This window comes from Euleptes europaea, chromosome 7 (assembly GCF_029931775.1).
Source record: "Euleptes europaea isolate rEulEur1 chromosome 7, rEulEur1.hap1, whole genome shotgun sequence".
Classification (NCBI taxonomy): Eukaryota; Metazoa; Chordata; class Lepidosauria; order Squamata; family Sphaerodactylidae; genus Euleptes; species Euleptes europaea.
Genome location: NC_079318.1, coordinates 27308438 through 27329396, shown reverse-complemented (window position 1 = coordinate 27329396; position 20959 = coordinate 27308438). Strand labels below are relative to the sequence as shown.

Here is a 20959-nt window from a genome sequence, read left to right as displayed (position 1 = left end):
AACCATTACATTGGTTTGTGAAACCAGAATTCATCTCACAGATGATCACTCAAGTCCCGGTTTGCCTCAAAAAATTCTGGTTTCATTCCCTCCCCCCTGTAGCCAGAATGGGATCATCACTAGGGAAGAAATTAGGATTAAACCAGGATATCTGCATTCAGACATTACACAAGACTAACTGTAGTTAATAAACCGATTTCAAATCCTGCCTAGATAGAGCCTAACTAATCACTGTTAACGGAGTAGTTTAGACTATCACTGCATCCATAGTTCAAGTTATATATTATAGATATATGGATAAATATATGGAGAGAGAGAGAGAGAGAGAGAGAGAGAGAGAGGGATAGCTAGATAGGTAGGGCTAGATAGATAGATAGATAGATAGATAGATAGATAGATAGATAGATAGATAGATAGATAGATAGATAGATAGATAGAGACACAGAGACACAGAGACACAGAGATGAAGATAGAGATAGAGATAAGATAGAAATAGAGATAGAGATATATAGAGATATATTAAACTATCTCTAAAAGATAGAGATATATTAAACTACAGGGATATTTAAATTGCTGGTGAAGACAGATAACAATATGCTAACATTAGAACGAATAAAAGTATGGTATGCGACTACTGGCAGACTAAATTAGTAACCTGATAAAGGCCATATGGGTCTTCTGATTTTTTTTCTAGGAACAGCAGTTATCCTTGACATACACAAAGTTGCTTTGGAAACCCCCAGGTTTCAAAAATTACTTTTGATAATGCTATAGGAGAAAATGTCCAAAGTACCATTAAATTCCAAGTATGGTTGAAAGGCATTATTATATCACTAAATATCTCCTGCCTTAAAATCCCTATGGGGGGTCACCATAAGTCAGCTGGTGGCACTTTCCACCACCACCACCACCACCCTCCTCGTTCTGCTCTAAATGTAAATGCAAGCAATCAATACCTGTTTTCCTCTGGGATGTGGAGGGACATGAACTGCAAAGGCTCCAGACATTGTACCGACCAGCCTTGACGCTCACTGATCCGTGATACATCCACCTTCAGAAAGTGGTTTGGCACTCTGCTCCAAAGTACGTGCGTCAGAAACTGAACATGGAGCCGGGGAGGACATTGGGGGACTGGGTTTTTGTGTTCACTCTTGAACAACCCAGCTGACAATGGCATTACATTCTGGAGAGAGCAAGTCAGATGTGACTGTCAAATTTAAGAATCCAACCGATGATAAAACATAAAACAAAAAATGATATAGATATTTATAGTGAATTGCCATGATTCAGTTTACATATCAGATTAACACTTGCAATAAGACACTTTTTTTAAACCACATCTCAGCTTCCCACCATTTATCTCTAACCATGGCACAAGCTACTCTGGCAAAATTTAGCACTCATTTTTAGTAGATCTTGGCACGTTGTCAAGGCCCCTTTCTCTCCACAATAGTGAAAAGGTTACACAAGAGGCTTGTAGTACCAGTGGTTTCCAGACAAGATGGTGACAAGTATGAAGGACAATACACACAGATTCCATGTGAACACAAAAGTCATTGTCTGCTTTTTCTTTGTCAGAAAAGTCAAGATTTCAACCGCCAAGGAACACTCATCTCCTCTACATAGCTCCAGTAGTCCCAAGCTTTCATGATGTACAGACAACACTGCTTCACTGTGCTTGACAATGGTTTAACAGGCTGTGTGTGGAAATACATGAAGTACTACTTCAGTGTTAGAAACATTCTGAATGCAACAGCTTATCATAGAAACAGGCGCTAAATACCTTTATTCTCCCAAGTTCAAACTGAAAAACATTGGGGCTTGTAGCTTGTGCAAATACTGCAGGAAATAATTTAGTGCTTGGTTCAACCTGTATCATGAACAAACAGAAAAGCATTACCATTCAAGAAACTAGGTACGGGGGGCAAAAAAATAGCTAACAAGATATGTGTGAATTACTATGTTCTTATGAATTGTCAGATGAACTAAAACAAAACCAGTCTAGACATTTGTGATTGTGGAGAAATAGCAAGCCAAAAATCATTACCTGATAATATGTGCTTAACTCTTTGCCATTAGCTGTGAAGGACAGGAGACCAGTCGCAGCATCAACCAAACAACCAATCTCTAACCCATTGTTATTGCGTCCTTGTCCTGGACTCATGCTCTCTCCTGCACACACCATATAGCAGTTGCTTCGTTTGATACTGCATTGCAAAAGATCAATAGCATGTGAGATACTATGGCAGTTTAATGTTAAGCCATGACCCAGACTTCCATAGGGTTCTAGTTATGTCTGGACATCTGCATGTGCATCGGCTACTTCATTCTTTTCCACATTAAAGAAACCTTTGCATATGGAATTGAAAATTCCCATTAATGCACATAACACGTCCACATTCATAGAAGAGAACAGAGCAGCTACATATTCAGATTTCTCTGTGAACATAGCGACTCACATCCCTGCTGTCAGGGTGATAACAATAAATACAATTCAAAGGAAGTATGATGCATCCATATACAACTAAAACCAACATGACTTTGTTGTTAATTTCAATTTCAATTGAATTTACAATTCAGTGGCACAAGCACCAGCAGAATTCTGATCTCTGACTTTTGTCTTCTGGGTTTCTGGGGGTTTTCCTGTTGTTATTCTGTCTCTCACAGCTACAATAAACCTACCATTAAAATTATGGACTGGTCATATTTAGCAGGGGATCAAATACTTTTTCCCCTCACTGTATGTGGATTAACATCCCCATGAGCTCCAGTAAGATGGGGAATGGGAATGATAATTGTAATGGGAACATATGAGATCTAGTTGTGGAAGAGAACCAGCAAGAGTGTGGTCGAATTCTTCACACGGTCCATCAGTGTTTTTTGAAGAAGAAATATTGTCAAAACATGTGAATACCAGATCCCTGTCAGTGAAGAAATAAGATGGACTTGGCAATTTGTGCATACACAAAGCAATGAACTACGGACTCTACGATATCAACGCGGAGAATCAAGTTGCAACCGGAGTTATATAAGGACTTATTACTTTTATAGAGTCCTACTTGATATTGTTTTTGTGTTTTGTGTTCTATTCAGTCTTGTGAATACAAGTTTTGGCATTTATTTGTGTGTTAGTCTGGACTGTTCAATTTTGTATACCCTTTATTACAGCTTTCCCTCCCCGCTCTTTTGATTTGTATAACTCAGTGACTGATGGCAGATCCCAGTCCCTTTAAGGGAGTTGGGGGGGGGGGTGCCGTAGACTCAGAGCCACCATCTCTGGCCATGCCATTCCCACCCCTCAGCTGTGATGAGTGCAGGCCTAGGCCCCCAGGCCTGCCAGCCCGATTGGTTCTGCCTTCCCTGTCCATCACAGTCCAACTGATGCAACACAACAGAAACCCAGCTACACGTTTTTTTCCCCCTGTTGGCAATTCACTAACCAAACACTTCAGGGAGCAGAACTAGCTGTGCCATAGTTACATCAGCAGCCGGCCACAGCGGCACAGGCAGCCCTTAAGATTGCCCCACCCAATTAGGAAGGAAGGAAGGAAGGAAGGAAGGAAGGAAGGAAGGAAGGAAGGAAGGAAGGAAGGAAGGAAGGAAGGAAGGAAGGAAGGAAGGAAGGAAGGAAGGAAGGAAGGAAGGAAGGAAGGAGCACTTAAAAAAATAAATTCCGTATTTGGCATGGGATGTTTATTTAATCTAGCATAAAGTATAAATATTACTAAATATTACATCTGTCTTTTATAACAATATATGGCATGATTCAAAAATTAAATTTAATGTTTCTAATGTAAAGAAAAATAAAGCCAACCTCTCATGAACTTTTCCTTTTTCATCTCCTAAGGTTACCATAACAGTGCGTACTCTGTCCAAATCAAAACTTGTGTCGTACTGATGGAAGTCAGATGTAATCCAGCCTACCCAGACATTAGCAGGTTCTTGGCCCGGAAAGATACGTACAGAATAATAGTACTGTCAAGAGATTAAAAATAATACACAATATTAATATTTCATTTTCATCCAGAACTATCCTCTTGCTATAGAATTATAGGTGATTTATAAGCAATCGGTTCCGGACTTACCCGGAGCCAACTTTGGTGTCTGGGGTGGGGGTTGACAGCAGCTGAGCAGCCTCGCTCTCCCGATCTCTACTCCTGGGGGTCTCTCCTGATTGGGCTAGGGAGTCGATTGCTCCCGACCAGTCAGGTGGGGGCCAGGAGGCTGTTGCTGGGCAGGTGGGGGGAGGCTTCGCCTGGCTCCCTCACCCACTGCTCCACATATGCTCTGACGGCCCCGCCTATTGCCTCAGTCTGTCTCCAGCTTTGGCCCACCCTCCTTCCCTAAGGGCTATAGGTGTTGATGCTATGCTATATGTGTCACAACTAAGACGGTTTATGCATGGGGCTGGATGGGTTTTGATGGGGGGAAGCAGCCTGCGTGCCCCTTCCTCCAACTGGGGGACCCCAATAAGGGGTTTTGGGGGAGGCCAAGGGTGTTGAGTTGCCGCATAGGGGGCGGCAGGTTTGGCCTCTACCTGAGTGACGAGGGAACACCAAGTGGCGCAAGCCCCGGTGTATCCAACATACCGTCATCCTCTACTACTCCCAGCGGGACCGCTGGGAGTTCAGGCCTGCATCAGTTCGTAGCGGGCTGGCTGATGCCCCCATCCAGCCTTCCCATGCTTCGCCAATGCGTCAATAACACTGTTGCCATTAATTTTAGTTGTGGCCATGTTTTTCCAATATGAAAAATGTATTCCAATAAAAAATAATGTTGTTAATAAAATTGTTATATGTTTTGAAGAGTTGAGTAGTAGCTTACTTATATTAATCCTCAGCCCAATAGCCCTCGGACAGCAATTAGGATTCATCCAAAATTATTCTAGTGCTTTCCTTCCTCCCCCCCTAAACAGCTCCTATGTTTGTAGGAGGAGATCTGAACCACCGTACGCAGATCTGCCAGGAAGGTGGTAATCTTAGGGCTCCTGCTGAGCATGTGACAGACCTCCCTACTACAGATGGTGCTGTACCCTTGCCTTTTTTTGTTATGTGCATAGGGCATGCTGCCTTGGTCATGTATGCTAACAAGGGGGCATCATTGACATGCTGCTTCATGATTGGTCTGTATGGGTTTTGTAGCTACTCCAATGCAGCTCCCAAGAGGTGGATCTTACATTTCTTTTCTCTGCGGAGACAGCATAAAATATCAGCTACCTATGCTGGCTCCATCTGGGGCCAAGGATTAAGCAGTACTTTTTTAAAAAGCACAACGTATGTATGAAAATCTAAATTTCAGAACAAAAATTTAGCACTATGAATTTTTCTTCTGTCTTACTTTTTAACACTGTATACTAATAATGAACAAAGCAATTATAAATAAGTCCTTTTTTTTAAAGTAATTTGATAGCATCAGTTCAGAGAAAAGTTGTTTGTGGTTCATTCATCTGTAAAATAAGGGTGCTTTCACACATCCTGAATAATACACTTTCATTCCATTTATAATGCACTTTGATTTTTTTGCCAGTGGATTTTGCTGTTTCCACACGGTAAAATCCAGCTGCAAAGTGGATTGAAAGTGGATTGAAAGTGCATTGTTCGGCATGTGTGCAAGTGACCTAAATGTGCTCTACAGGTGTCCGTTATCATTTCAAACTTTGTATGCAGTTGCATGTCAAGAAAATTTGGCAATTCTTGGATAAAGAGTGAAAATATTAACACTGAGTTGCCATACTGTAGATGTTTGCATTAAGTAATCAAAGTCATCTCGTTCATCAGCTAGGACATCTTCAGTGAGCCTTGCAGAATGGCTGGTGCTGTAGTCAGGCTTTGTCCTTCTCAGCATAAATCTGTAACATACAGAAGTTGGGTTAAATCAGCATTTTTACAAATCCCAAATGTGTCAGTCGGATAAACATAGCCATGCTAATTCAATTTGATAAAAGCTGTTTATTGACTTGTTGCATCTGGAAGTGGAATATAGTTTCTTTAAAAGCAACCTGACAATGATTACCCAAGCTCCTATTTATCCAGCACAGCATTAACAAAGTCTCAAGTTACTGCTCTTATATTAGCAGATATTGTGCTGTAAAGATCAGTGTCAGACTAAGACTGAAGAGAGTCCCGTTCAAACCTCCAATCTACCATGAAACTCTTTGGATGAACTTGGGCCCATCATTCTGCCTCAGCCAACCTTACCTCAAAGGGTCGTTATAAGAATAAGGCAATTGGACTCTATGGCATTGAAGTCCCTCCCCTCCCCAAACCCTGCCCTCCTCAGGCTCCACCCCAAAAACCTCCTGCCGGTGGAGAAGAAGGACCTGGCAACCTACTCACAAAGGATGTATCAGCCGCACACTCCAGGTTGCAAACAGTAACAAAGAGAGCATGCAGACATATCATTCCGTTAAATCCATTCTCACTGCCCAGGATCCCCAGCAGTATGGCTCACACAATGTGTGGTCCCTGAACCAGTTAATGCCAAATAGTCTGCTGAAAGCAGCAGAGGAAAAATGTTGTGGCCTTGCTTTTATACAAATCCACATGTTGCACCCTAATCCCCCCCCCCACCTCACCCCTGGCTGAATCCCTACTGTGGACACACAGTTACTGAACCTATGGATCAGCTTTGGTCTTTTCTAGACATTTGTTAGATTACACATTCCATGAATTTCAGATATCTTGCAATTGTATCTTTTTGCTACTTTTAAATTTCCTTGAATTTTATTTTTTAACGGCCTTGTGGAAGGTTTCATTTATATCTTGTTTTGGGCAAAGGAAGGAACAGGAACAGCAGCAAAAGGCTGGCATCAGATCTGATGTCCCAGCTTTAATTCCCGATTTACATGACCAACCTAACCATAAATACATTTACATTATAAGAGAAAGAATATCCCTCATGGTTAAAAATAAATAAAAAGACTAGAAATAAAAAGACCTTTGCTTGAGACGTGAAGGTTTCTCTTGTGTATAGTCTTTATGGTTATTGAACTCTGATTTTATAGCTTCTTTTTCTGCGCGATCAGGTACCAGATGACCATGAGCAGTTTTCATTAGGACTTCAAAGTCAGAATCAGCATCGTACTCATCCAAGTCATTCTTTGGGCCAAAGAGGCTAGAACTTGGCAGTCCTCCTCCAGACATTTTAGAGAATATCTCTGCACATTCAACAGGCATGCTGAGGCGATAGAACATGATGTCTGTTTTACTGTTTTGAGACCCAAATGACTTCTGTGTGACCTTCAAGCACGGAGAGCTGTCTGCTGTGCCATCTATTCTTGTTACCTATTAAATACAGAAACATGAATGTAAAATGAAATTTCACTTTTTAACAAGTTCTCAGGTTTTTTAACATTTCTAAACACTTTTTCCTTTAACTGAAAAACTGGAGTTACAGTGAGGGGGAAAAGTATTTGATCCCCTGCTGAATTTGCCCGTTTGCCCTCTGACGAAGAAATGACCAGTCCATAATTTTAATGGTAGGTTTATTGTAGCTGTGAGAGACAGAATAACAACAGGAAAAACCCCAGAAACCCAGAAGACAAAAGTCAGAGATTGATGTGCATTATAATGAGTGAAATAAGTATTTGATCCCTTTGCAAAAGATGACTTAGTACTTGGTGGCAAAACCCTTGTTGGCAATTACAGAGGTCAGACGTTTCTTGTAGGTGGCCACCAGGTTTGCACACATCTCAGGAGGTATTTTGTCCCACTCCTCTTTGCAGATCCTCTCCAAGTCAGTAAGATTTCGCGGCTGATGTGTAGCTACTCGAACCTTCAGCTCCCTCCACAGATTTTCAATGGGATTAAGGAGACTGCCTAGGCCACTCCAGGACCTTAATGTGCTTCTTCTTGAGCCACTCCTTTGTTGCCTTAGCCGTGTGTTTTGGGTCATTGTCATGCTGGAATACCCATCTTCGACCCATTTTCAATGCCCTGGCTGAGGGAAGGAGGTGCTCACCCAAGATTTGACGATACATTGTCCCGTCCATCGTCCCTTCGATGCGGTGAAGGTGTCCTGTCCCCTTAGCAGAAAAACACCCCCAAAGCATAATATGTCCCCCTCCATGTTTGACGGTGGAGATGGTGTTCTTGGGGTAGTAGGCAGCATTCCTCCTCCTCCAAACACGGCGAGTTGAGTTGATGCCAAAGAGCTTGATTTTGGTCTCATCTGACCACAACACTTTCACCCAGTTCTCCTCTGGGTCATTCAGATGTGCACTGGCAAGCTGTACATGTGCTGTCTTGAGCAAGGGGACCTTGCGGTCTCTGAAGGTCTCAGTCCTTCACCGCGTAGTGTGTTACCAACTGTTGTCATGGTGACTGTGGTTCCAGCTGTCCTGAGATCATTGACAAGTTCCCCCCGCTTCATCACCGTTCTCATGATCACTGCAACTCCACGAAATGAGATCTTGCATGGAGCCCCAGACCGAGGGAGGTTGACAGTTAGGGTTAGGGTTGTCACCTTTTCACCAAGCTGCTTGGCAATAGTCTTGTAGCCCAGTCCAGCCTTGTGCAGGTCTACAATCTTGTCTCTGACATCCTTGGACAGCTCTTTGGTCTTGGTCATGGTGTCTAGTTTGGAATCTGATGGATTGATTGCTTCTGTTGACAGCAGAACCCTAACCCTAACCCTATTCTGGCTGGTTGACAGGGGATCAAATACTTATTTCACTCATTATAATGCACATCAATCTCTGACTTTTGTCTTCTGGGTTTCTGGGGTTTTTCCTGTTGTTATTCTGTCTCTCACAGCTACAATAAACCTACCATTAAAATTATGGACTGGTCATTTCTTCGTCAGAGGGAAAACGGGCAAATTTAGCAGGGGATCAAATACTTTTTTCCCTCACTGTATAAACAAAAAAGCCATAGTGACAGGGTTACATTTCTCATTGCAACCCCCCTACATTTTGAGGCCCATATAAACAAATATATAAAACTTTTTTCCCTGCTAACTTTTTCTGTCACTCTATTCTCTGTAATATGTTTTTACAATAAATGTTGACTGTTCATAATTCAACAACCCACTCATTATTTTTAGTTTGGGGGTTCTATAAAAATGGCAGTAGGGTCGCTTGGACCCCAATTGAAGCAAGTACTGAGAAATGGAACACTATGTCATATTAACTGGCCATGATCTGAATGCCCACAACGGCATGAAAAGTTACTTCACAACACCAGTAGTAATTTATGGAGTAGTGAAGGTGCATCCACACATCCTCTGCTTCCCAGCTATAAGGACAGCACAGGCAGGTTTGTTGTAGTGTCAGCGTAACCCTACATTCTTCAATAGGGATTGTAACTACATAGAGATGGTTCTTCTACTCAATCAGATGGCAACCACTGATTTGGACAGCTAAGTCACCTTTCTATTCAATCCCACACAATTAAATGAAGATACATCAAACCTCAATATGTTCATGACTTGGTGGTACTGGAAGAAACTGAGGTAGTCTCTTGCTCAGCCAGATGGTGATGTCCCTGTTAGTGTTGACTGCAAAAGGTTCATAGCCTTCTTGTAATCCACAAATAGTGAAATATTTCAGAGTGCTGACATCTTTGCCAAAATTCATTCTGCCCACTTGTGACAAGCCCAGACTGCATGCAGGTATAAAGCCTGCCAAAAAAGTGGGGGAGATCCAATTTATAAATCATAAATATTAATGTGTTATTTAATTAATTTTTAAATAATTGATATCCATACAATTCAATACGAACAATATGTGCACAGTCATAATCACATATCTGAAATAATACAAATGCAGTACTCATGTGTTTATGTTTGTCATTCCTGGATAAACACTTCTCAGCAAAGTAAAACAAAACAATTAAAACTAATTTTGAAGAATTCTCGGAATCCTCGCAGCATCAAAGGTCAGGAAAGCACAGCTAATTACTTAAATGGAGGTGTGTGTGTGTGTGTGTGTGTAAAGTGCCTTCAAGTCGCAGCCGACTTATGGTGACCCCTTTTGGGGGTTTCCATGGCAAGAGACTAACAGAGGTGGTTTGCCAGTGGCTTCCTCTGCACAGCAACCCTGGTATTCCTTGGTGGTCTCCCATCCAAATACTAACCAGGGCTGACCCTGCTTAGCTTCTGAGATCTGACGATATCAGGCTAGCCTGGGCCATCCAGGTCAGGGCCCAAAATGGAGACATAATACAGATTAAATAGAAGATCTTTCAAATCTCTGCACAGCTGCAACAATATTTCTTTGCAAAAAGATATGCCTAGGCTCATCTACCTGGAAACCTATGCTGTGACCTGGAATCCCCCCTCCCACTTTCAAGATAGGGCTGCCAACCTCCAGGTACTAGCTGGAGATCTCCTACTATTACAACTGATCTCTAGCCAATAGAGATCAGTTCACCTGGAGAAAATGGCCTCTTTGGCCATTGGATTCTATGGCATTGAAGTCCCACCCTTCACCAAACCCTCCTCAGGCTCTGCCCCAAAAAACTCACACCGGTGGCAAAGAGGGACTGGCAACCCTATTCCTAGAATATGTAAAGTATCAATAGTAGTACACGACTACACTCAGCTATTTTTTCTTTATGTGATTCAGATTTCAACTCTAGCATGAGTTAATAGATGCTGAGGCACTAATCAATGTATGGGGACATTCTTTATTCAATGGGCATTAACATATATAAGGATTTCTGCTATACAAAGTAATTTGGAAAAATAAAATTGTTTCTTGAGGATTGTAATATGAAGATCACATATTGAAATTTGACATATGTTCTGAATTGGAAGGAAGGCTAAGTCAACCTTGAGACGGCTACCTGAAACCGACTTCAGTCGGGATCGAACTCAGGTCATGAGCAGAGCTTGGACTGCAGTACTGCAGCTTACCACCCTGCACCACGGGGCTCCTAATCTTAAATAACCAGGGGTCAAATCACTTGGACACTAGGTAAGAGAGACCAAAAGATGTAATTCCTTATGCAAGCTGTGTTGGGCCAGAGATGAGGTCCAAGTTGGCTATTATGTCTAAGTTGGAGGAGACAGTTTCCAGTATAGCAACTGGGTTCTCATTCTGAATCTTTTTTTTCCTGCAGTTGCCAAGTAAAGAAAATGAAGTTTTCTCCATCATTTGCAGACATGAGTTGGGGCACACTTCATATACACCTAAAGAATATGGTTGTTTACTGATGGCTGCAAATACAAGAGAGGTTATAGGCACTGAGATAACAGAATATATTTGTTCAAAGATGTATAATATAGAGAACAGAACCTGACTGTGCTAAAGATATAACCAAAGATATACAATCTGGGGAATGTATAACTGAACAAGACTTACAACATGATTAGGGCTAAGCAGCTTCCTCCAGCTTTATCCCATTTAGGATTCATTTCATCTTTAATTCAATGGTTTTGCCCCTCTAATCTTCTGTCAAATTTTACAAAACTTGAGGAACAGAACCCAAAAACTGAGAATTTAAATTCCCAGGTGTACATTTCTGCAGCCCCAAATAATGGACATTGGTAGCGGTAGGTGTACACCTGAATGTCACAACATGAAAAAAGCTACACTGGCAGTGGCAAAATTTATCTCAACCCTCATATCCCCCCAACAATAGATTTAAAACTATGCTGCTCAAGATCAATGGATCAAAGAGCTTCTAGGGGATAAAGGAAAGGAAAGGAACAACATGAAAAAGGTACAAGAAACCCCTTCAAAATTAACCCTGTGACAGCAGAAAACAAACATAATTCAAATATATGTTCTTAGGCACACAAGGAGCTGATTTTGAATGGGTTTCTATTTTCTTTTTCTTTCTATGATACAGAAGTGCATAACTGTGCTTTTCTGTGGTGTGAAAATGAAAAGTCCTTCAAAGCTAGCCCTTTTGTGCTGTAAATTAAGTAAAAAATAACTTTTGCTTTGGCCTCTATATGTAGTTTTGTTTGGGGCACCTTTTGTGGACTGGGCCTTTGAGCCTTTTGGAGTGCTGCCAGAGGAGATGAAGGGGTCCTGTTGCCGTTGAGAATGACGGCGTGAGTCAACATCGAAACCAACACCTCAGACTAAAAGTTGAGCCTCTAAGAACTTACCAGAACTATCTGCATATTTTCAAAAGGAAGGAGATATTACATCTACCTTAGAGAACGTTTCCTTTCCTTTTATTAAATATATACGGTCATGAAAAGAAGATTTGCTATGAAAGTTAGCTTGGAATTGCCATGGTAGTATGAATGGGGATTTTCACATCCTATACATTTTATTATGTATTAGTTGATTGTATGAGCCTACTCCAATTATTTTTGTATGGTTATGTATAGGAGGTTGTTGTACATGAAATGAGTTCATTGAATTTTTAATTTAAAAAAAATTGTGTAGAAAAAGGCTTTTTAATAAATGAATGGGTATTTTTGACAGAGTTTCTCTTTTTTAAAAAATGCTACGGTCCCTGGAATCAAAGTGACAGATGTATGCATCTCTGACACTTTAAATATTTTTCCCAGTGTTTGTGTTTGCTCCTGAAAGTGCAAACCTTTTTGATCTGCTGTCTCCCAGATCATGTTTTCATGCAGGGCAGTCAAAGGTGGATGGACAAAGATTCATTTGTGAAATCTGTTCTAATAGGATCATCCTAAAGATAGACACATTTCTTTAGAACTATATTTATGAATGAGAGTTCAAACATTTCTATCCATCATCATCATCATCACCAGTGCTGAAATTGTAGTTCGGAATTATAATCCCTTCAGTGAATGGACTTTTGGACCACCTTGTAGTAAGGAAACAAATATCCTAAAAGAGGGACAGTTCCCTCTTCAGACATGAATTACAGAAAAAGCCAAAAGTAACTTCGAATGAAGCCACAATCCTTTTTCTTCTTCTACAAAACTGATTATAGTAGCAGTGCTGCTATGTAACTACAACAGATGGCAATGACAAATTACTGCTTTCCTAGTGTAATGAAACCCCCAGTTTGACACTGTATTGCCTTTGTGGAGACTATAGAAAGCACAAAAGAAAATTAAGTAAATGAGAATGATGGATAGTACTGAACCAAAATACAGGGCAAGACTCATAATACTGCTAAGTATATAAAGCAGTGTGGGAAGAATTCTTTTTCTCAGATAGCACTAGAGGACATTTCAAGCAAAGTACAAAAAAGGAGGAACTACTCCCCAGATCATCAGAAAGAACGATCCAGATAACAGTCTTAGGTTATGAAATGAAATATATTATACAAAATGTACCAGTCTTTATTCCAAAGGTATGAGTATCAAATTAAGGCAGAGACCCCAACCTTTTCAAGCCAGTGGGCACCTTTGGAATTCTGACACAGGGTGGTGGGCATAGTTAAAAAATGCTGCCACAGTAGCCGAGCCAACTGCAAAATGGCTGTCACAGGAGGCAGATCCAACCACAAAATTTCAGTGATTGAGGTTATGCGTAACTCTAAGTACCTCTTCAACATTTCAGACAGGAGCTCTGTTCAATAGAGCACCTTTTAAAAGAACATATTGTCAAAATATTTTCTTGAATACACACACAGAAACATAATGAAGAACCTTGTGCTGTGGATGCAGTCATTGCTGAAGCAACTTGTAAAAACTCTGCACAGCCAATCAGATCCCCAAAGGCTCTGCTGGAAAAAAAGCCCCACCTGGCCCTGCCCACTTTCTAAAAATAGTTGGCTGGAGCTAGGAAAGGTATTGGACAGTGCTATGTTGCCTAGGTGCATCATGTTGAGGACCCCTGAATTAAGATTATCATAAAAGTGTTGCATGATATACAGAATATATTTTATCTAGTCACATACAAAATCCACAAAACATTGAAAAAATATTTTTCAGCCAGAAGAGTTTTGACTCTTATTCTTCTTCAGTGGCTTGTCTACTCTGCAGTGATTTTTTAATTTCTTCAGATTATAAGTCTAGAACCATTGTGTTTCTTAGCTCACGTTATCATGAAGGTACACTCTGTATGAAAATCAGAAAATGCAGCTTAAAAGTTATCTTTGATTAGTGCATCACTGGTCCTACACTCCTTAGAAAAGTGTTCAGCAGCTCTAATTTTCCTATAAATGCAGATACTTCCATTATACAATGAATTAATGTAAAACTTGATCAGATGATTTACAAACTGAGGAAGAGTTATAAGCAGTAGTTCTCTAATTCTGAGCTGTCGGCGGCCAGGAATGGCAGGGAGGAGGCGCCTCCTAACGAATTTCCCGGCCACTGAAAGCTCGAAAAAAGCCTTTTTAAAAACGGGCCTTTTCTGCCCCATTGAAAACAGCGAGGCTGCGCCTGCAAAAAAATCAGGTACAGCAACACTGTTCGTCCTGGTGGTGTACCCAGGGCAAAAGGGGACAGGAGGCTGCCTACAGGCAGCCCTGCCCCCCTGAATGCTACAGGAACGCCCCCCTAGGATGCCAGCACACCCCTGGTATGCCAGCATGGGCCTTTACGCCGGTGGGACACCAGCAAAAGGCCCAGCTGGTGTCCCTGAGTGGTGCTGTGGAGACCGGCATCCAGGCTGTTCTTCACAACGTAAGTGGGATGGCCGCTGGCGGCCATCCCACTTACACCAACTCAGGAATGCGTTGTACATGTAACTTCATTATAAAGTGATTTAAGAAACAGAATGATTTTGGTCTTATCTACTGAAGATTTTTGAATTCACCATCTTCTGTGTGCAGTGTGACCACCTGGTCATGATCTTAATTTAATAATATTAATCAGAATTGGAATATTATGTACAATATAATAATCAGTCACACATGCTCCCCATTCCCTTGATGTTTCCTGCCAAACATACACTTTCATACCCATTCCCAGGACCTATGGGAGAGTTTTGATGAAACCTCAGTCTTCTTTTCCTCAGTGTTTTTCTCAATTAATCTGACTTCTGCTCTTATCAAAGGAACAACTTATTCTATCAACATTCTACAACTCAAACTGCTTTACTGGCAATTAAAATGTTCACAAAATATCACAGCAGCCTGGTGGAACATTGTTCCAGTAAACATCAGAAATCCTTGAAAAGGGCAACAATACAGAAAGCAAATTGGTTATCTAAGTATTTCAGTATATTCTATACTGATGGACACAGTTACATACATAAAATTTAAAAATGTATCACAGCAATTTATTCAATCTCAACAAAAGTGATGGATATATTTAAGAAGAACAAGAAGAGTTGGTTTTTATATGCCGACTTTCTCTGCCACTTAAGGAAGAATCAAACCGGCTTACAATCACCTTCCCTTCCCCTCCCCAGAACAGACACCCTGTGAGGTAGGTGAGGCTGAGAGAGAATGACTTGCCCAAGGTCACCCAGCTGGCTTCGTTTGTAGGAGTGGGGAAACAAATCCAGTTCACCAGATTAGCCTCCGCCACTCATGTGGAGGAGTGGGGAATCAAACCCGGTTCTCCAGATCAGACTCCACCGCTCCAAACCACCGCTTTTAACCACTACACCACGCTGGCTCTCCCAGCTTCTTCCAATAACAAAAAGTACAGGGACACACACATCAGCAGCACAGAATTGTTCAAGAACTTACCATCACCAACCTCAAAGTCCTTGAATGCAAGCTCTGAACCAGAGTCATCAAGAAGTATTTCACCATTCAAGGTGAACATCATAGTATGCTCATACATGTCAACCATACATCCAACAATATCCCCTGCCAGCCAAGAACGACCAAAATGCTCATTTCCCTGGTGCCAACGTTGTGCCTGGAAAGAAAAATCATATACAAGGGAAAGCAACTAAGAACTCCTCTGCCTCCAGCTAATAAGCAGCTCCTAAATTATCACAATTATAATATTAATACTTTCATATTACAACATTCTGAAACAACAGCTTGGAGTCTTTTAAGCAGCTGTTGAATGCAAATCCTATAATTTTTTATGTGTGCACAAATTCCACCTAACAGCAGCATAAAACAATGTCAAATGACCTGACGGACAAATTACCATTTGAATACAGTCGACAGTAGCAGCAGCCAAGAACATGTCTTAACATCACAATAATACTGTAAATCAAAATATTTGCTTTTTTGTAAAATAGATTTATTTGTAAGAGTGATGCACCATGCCACATAACACTAAAATGCATTTGTAAAAGAATTTCCCAAAGAGTGATTTGCTAAATTGCAGTAATATTGTTATGGCTATGTCAAATCTTTCATGGGACAACAACACATACTGAGTGATTAATGGAAACAATTATTGATAATTAAATGCCTTTACCAGAACAAAGAACCCTTTAGTCTGTTGTTAGAAGACACCTATAGCTATCCCTACCAAAAAAACAACCAGAAAACCACAAACCAAGGCAAAGTAATAAGATAAACATGAAAAGGTGTCATTTAACACCACATTTGGCTTCCTATAGGATACATTAAGTAAAATCTTGACCTTAAATATCATGAATTACAGTTCCAGTCACCCTACTCTGTCAAATGCACATTGGGTTGGTTCCTACCATAGAATCATAGAGTTGCAAGGGAACATACAGGCCCTCTAGTCCAACCCCCTGCTTAATGCAGGATCAGCCTAGAGCATACCAATTTTTCTGCTGAAACAAGAGGAAAGAGAGGAATGTTTTGACGCTTCAAAAAGGCTATTCTAGGTATCATGGGATCCATGAGGACAAAACATTGTGTAGGACAGGACTGCAGTGATGAGGGAATCAGGTGATGTTGCCTCTCCTCCTTCCTGTACCAGCAGAAAAGTTGATAGGATCCAACCTGTGTTTCCTGAAAAAAATAAGTAAGCAAACAACAGTAATTAATTATTAAAATAAAACAACTGAAGTCAATCATGAGCTTCACTACATAGCTATATTTTCATGTTTGGTACTAATGAAGACAATAATGCCAGGCAACATTAAAGGACACCTGCTTGCTGAAAATGTACCTTGAATCCATCAAATACTAATGCTTGTTCATCTGACCCAAGTTCTTGGTCCGGTTGGCAACCTGGCATGGCCCAGCCTACTCTCATGTCTCCTGCAGTCACTGCCTCAAACTCAAAGTACCACTTCCCAGTTTTTACTGCATACGTCTTCTCCGTGCGGAAGATTCGGAACTTTTCCATCATACCACAGAATACATCTGGTCTTGTGGCTGCAAAGTTTAAAATATGTTTTATTTTTTTCTTAATAGAGTGTGTAATACAATCACATAGTTTGTAATGAGCCTTGAAACACTGATACAACACAAAAGTATAACCCATTCACCTGTAATTCACACAATCAATGATCAACACTAATAGTTTATACTTCCTGCTTCCTTAATTGTAATTAGGGTTTTGTAATGAAAATGTTCACAAAGCTGCCTCAGCTCTCAGCAACCATTGGCTGCCCCCCCCAGTTTACCCCCACCTCTTAAGATGCAGCCCTGTGCTCCAAGTTGGCTGAGAACCAAGGGGGCCTGGTTTTTAAAACTTACTTTTCAACCTACGTACACCCAGTTGGGATTCTTCCTCAGTAGGACCGACTGCTGCTTTTGAACTTGGCTCTTTAGCAAGCCAAAATTCTACATGTGTGCATGTGTTTTGTGAGAGAGAAATGGAGGTGTGTAGGTAGGGCTGCCAGGTTGCTGGAACTGCCGGGCAATTGCCCGCCAATCCAGCAGCCTGCTTGGAGCGGTGACCATGCGCACAGATGTGTGGGTCGTGCTTACATCACTTCCAGGTTTAGTCGTGGAAGTGCCAGATCCCAGGGTTTGACCGGTAAAGAGCCCCTTTGCGAAGCGGCGCTAAACCCGGAAGTGACGTAAGCAGGTTGCGCGCACAACTGGCCACCCCTGCCCCCCAAAACCTCTCACGGGTGAAGAGGGAGGACCTGGCAACCCTATGTGTGGGCTTCTCTCCCCTCCCGTCTCTTTCTGCCAGCACTGTCCCTTTCAGCACTGATGTTGTCAGCATAACCCAGCAGTTTTTAGGCGCTGCTCAACAACTCTTCAGAAGTCACTTCAACGATCCTGGGTGTAATTAAAAATGTTAATGATAAAAGAAAAAAAATAATACAAAATAATAAAACACAAATCCTAGAAAGCACAGATTATTGGGAGCAACTAATAGACCCAGAAATAAGGCAGAAACACATAGAAAAGAATCAAAAAGTAAATTTCTGGCATGCTAATAAAGAGCCTCCAAATTCTCCTTCCTGGGAATGGGTGCCAGATGGAGCATCTTGCCACAGCCTGACAGGGCATATGCACATCCCTTTTCCCATGAAATGCTCTATTTTTGCTAGTCTGCTATTTTTTTTCACATTTTGCAATAGTAACTATTAAAATTAACTGGAAACAAATTATTAACTAAAATTAACTAAATATTGGTTAGAGTGTCTAATAATATTTCATACAATGTTACATGGATGTAGCAAAATAAAAGGCTGGCATAATGTGACGGCTAAGAATGTGAGCTCTGCACCAGAACGCCTTTTGTTCAAATTTCACTTGGCCACGAACTTACTAGATAGTCTTGGGCCAGGTCCTCTCCCAACATCAAACATCTGGTTTACATACATCAGATTTACTCCAGTTACTGATGGAGATGAAGTGCTTGGATCATTTAAAAGTTTTATATAGATTCTTATTCATCATCATCATCATCATTGGTTCAGGAACATATTCATTTCTTTTTTTTATTCTTTCATTATTTTATTACAGTTAATAACTGGACAGTCCTCATAAAGAAGGTGCATAATATTTTTAAAAAGGTAAAGGTCCCCTGTGCAAGCACCAGGTCATTCCTGACCCATGGGGTGACATCACATCCCGACATTTTCTAGGCAGACTTTGTTTACGGGGTAGTTTACCAGTGCCTTCCCCAGTCATCTTCCCTTTACCCCCAGCAAGCTGGGTACTCATTTTACCGACCTCGGAAGGATGGAAGGCTGAGTCAACCTTGAGCCAGCTACCTGAAACCAACTTCCGTTGGGATTGAGCTCAGGTCATGAGCAGAGCTTGGACTGCAGTACTGCAGCTTACCACTCTGCGCCACGGGGCTCTTGCATATTTTAGTTAATAATTATTCCAATGAGAAATCCTAGTCTTTAGTCGATTGTAGTCAAAACAAGAAAAAGTCTTCCCACACTTTAAAGATTAATTGGTGAGCTTACTCTATACATCAACCCCATGTAAGCAGTTAGATTTGAGTCCAGTAACAAAAGTATCAGGGTATAAGCTTTCAAGAATTAGAGCTCCCTTTCTTCTACTGCAGACGAACAGGGTTACCCTCTAAAACTGTCTTCATGTAAGCAAGTTCTGTAAAAACCACTAGAGGGCCCTAAGTCCTTTTATAAGACTTTGATGGTTTTTCATCAGTCCTTTCAGAAAAAAGATTAGCTTCCTCAAAGGGCAGGTCTTCTACTTTAAACCTAGTCTCTACTGGAAGTGCTGTAGATTGGAGGCATGTGTGATGGTGTAAAACAATGGAGGATGCAATTGCCCTGGAAGCAGAATCATTTGTGTGACGTGAGGCATTAATGTGTTGTTTTCCTTTCCTTTATTATTAAGCTCATATGACCAAAGATCTTGAGCTTGAAGAATACATAAACGATAAAACAACATTAAAGCATGATAAAATCTTAAAGGACTTAAAACATTATAATATTACAAATATAAAAAATAAAATAGATAACACCTCTGGTTAGCACATAAGTAAGCAAATACATAGACCCACCCAATTCATATATAATCAGAAATAAAATCATTTTAGCATATATTTAAAGAAACTACTATTGCCAGATATTTTGCAATACATCTAGTTACTTCTGGGTCAAAGTCTGCTAGTACCACCCATGGCTCAACAGGAAGCTGATATCTAGATAAAACAAGAGCAATCCAAATAGCCCTGGGTGCAATCCATGGTTCACAGAATAGAAATTGGTGATCTATCGTCTCTATTGCCCCCGGTATGCAACCACAGAAGCGATCTGTGAATGGAATCTACTGTGATGTCCTGATAACTGGAAAGACAAAAAGATAAGGCAGCTGGTGAATAGGTCTTATGCCACAGTGCATCCAACTTCCTCCTCTGCAAGGGCAGCATGGAATGAATGTTGTCCTCTGGCCTGTAGTTCCTCAGTTATTAAGGAGATCAGTGGAAGCTAAGAAGAAAGCTGAACCTTCTTGCTTGACTTTACAAAAGTTCTCGATACTCCTGGAGGTAGCAGGGGTTGAGGCAGGCTTTGTTCCATATTTCCCTGGAAATGTCCTTAAAGCCCTCCAAAACTGGGAATGCCACAGTGACTAGAGAATCTGTATCTAGATGGCTCAGGATCTGATCCTTTGGTCTCTGCTCTGTAGTAGTAAAATTGATCTCCAGTGCCTGTGCCATTCTCACCATCTGTTGTGCATATAAACACAGGTCTTCATTTGGTGAAATAGGTGTAGAGTCTCCAACCCGTTCATCAGGGGATGGATCTGATGGGGCCTTGGAACTATGCTTGGATCCGAGCAACATGTCATCTTCTATCTCCTCAGATTCCAAAGATGGCATGCCTTGAAGCACTGTAGATGGAACCAAGATGATAGCAGAAGGTGGAATCCAACAACGAGGAGTTCAGTGGGCCCCTGGATCTGATCAATAGACAGGCGGGGTATACTCATTCCATTCCTGTAGATAAGCTGGTGAAATGTAGTATGGGTATGGTTGCCATGGGAAAGGAGGAAATGCCTGTGGACAAGAAGCCAGTACACCCAGTTCCAAGCGAATTGACCTCAGATCCATGGACGTCATTGGATCTGACATAATTTCATCCTCAAAACCAATTGTACAGGGAAAGCCAAATGTATTGAAGGTATTTTCGGGGGATCAGGAAGGATGTCCTTAGGTTCGGGCGCCAGTTCTGGGGCTGGAACCAAGTGGGCATGATGGATGCTGAAGTCAGGTTTAGATTTGTCTCTGTGCCTGGTCTTAGATTTTGCCTACTTAGTGGGCAGTTCCAATACACACCTCAGAACCGATGTAGATGGTGAAAGTG

The 20959-nt window shown here is 41.2% G+C and overlaps 1 protein-coding gene across 1 annotated transcript in view; it reads right to left on the bottom strand.

The window, feature by feature from the left end:
- RYR2 (ryanodine receptor 2) overlaps positions 1-20959 on the bottom strand; it is a 308323-nt gene that overhangs the window by 158192 nt on the left and 129172 nt on the right. Inside the window, exons 29-37 of the mRNA XM_056853337.1 lie at positions 16882-17090; positions 15522-15696; positions 9410-9618; positions 6937-7283; positions 5734-5848; positions 3815-3975; positions 2048-2207; positions 1784-1870; positions 957-1183 (exon numbers count right to left, since the gene is read on the bottom strand). Of these exons, the coding sequence (XP_056709315.1) occupies positions 957-1183; positions 1784-1870; positions 2048-2207; positions 3815-3975; positions 5734-5848; positions 6937-7283; positions 9410-9618; positions 15522-15696; positions 16882-17090 (1690 nt within the window). The remainder of the gene's footprint in view (positions 1-956; positions 1184-1783; positions 1871-2047; positions 2208-3814; positions 3976-5733; positions 5849-6936; positions 7284-9409; positions 9619-15521; positions 15697-16881; positions 17091-20959) is intronic.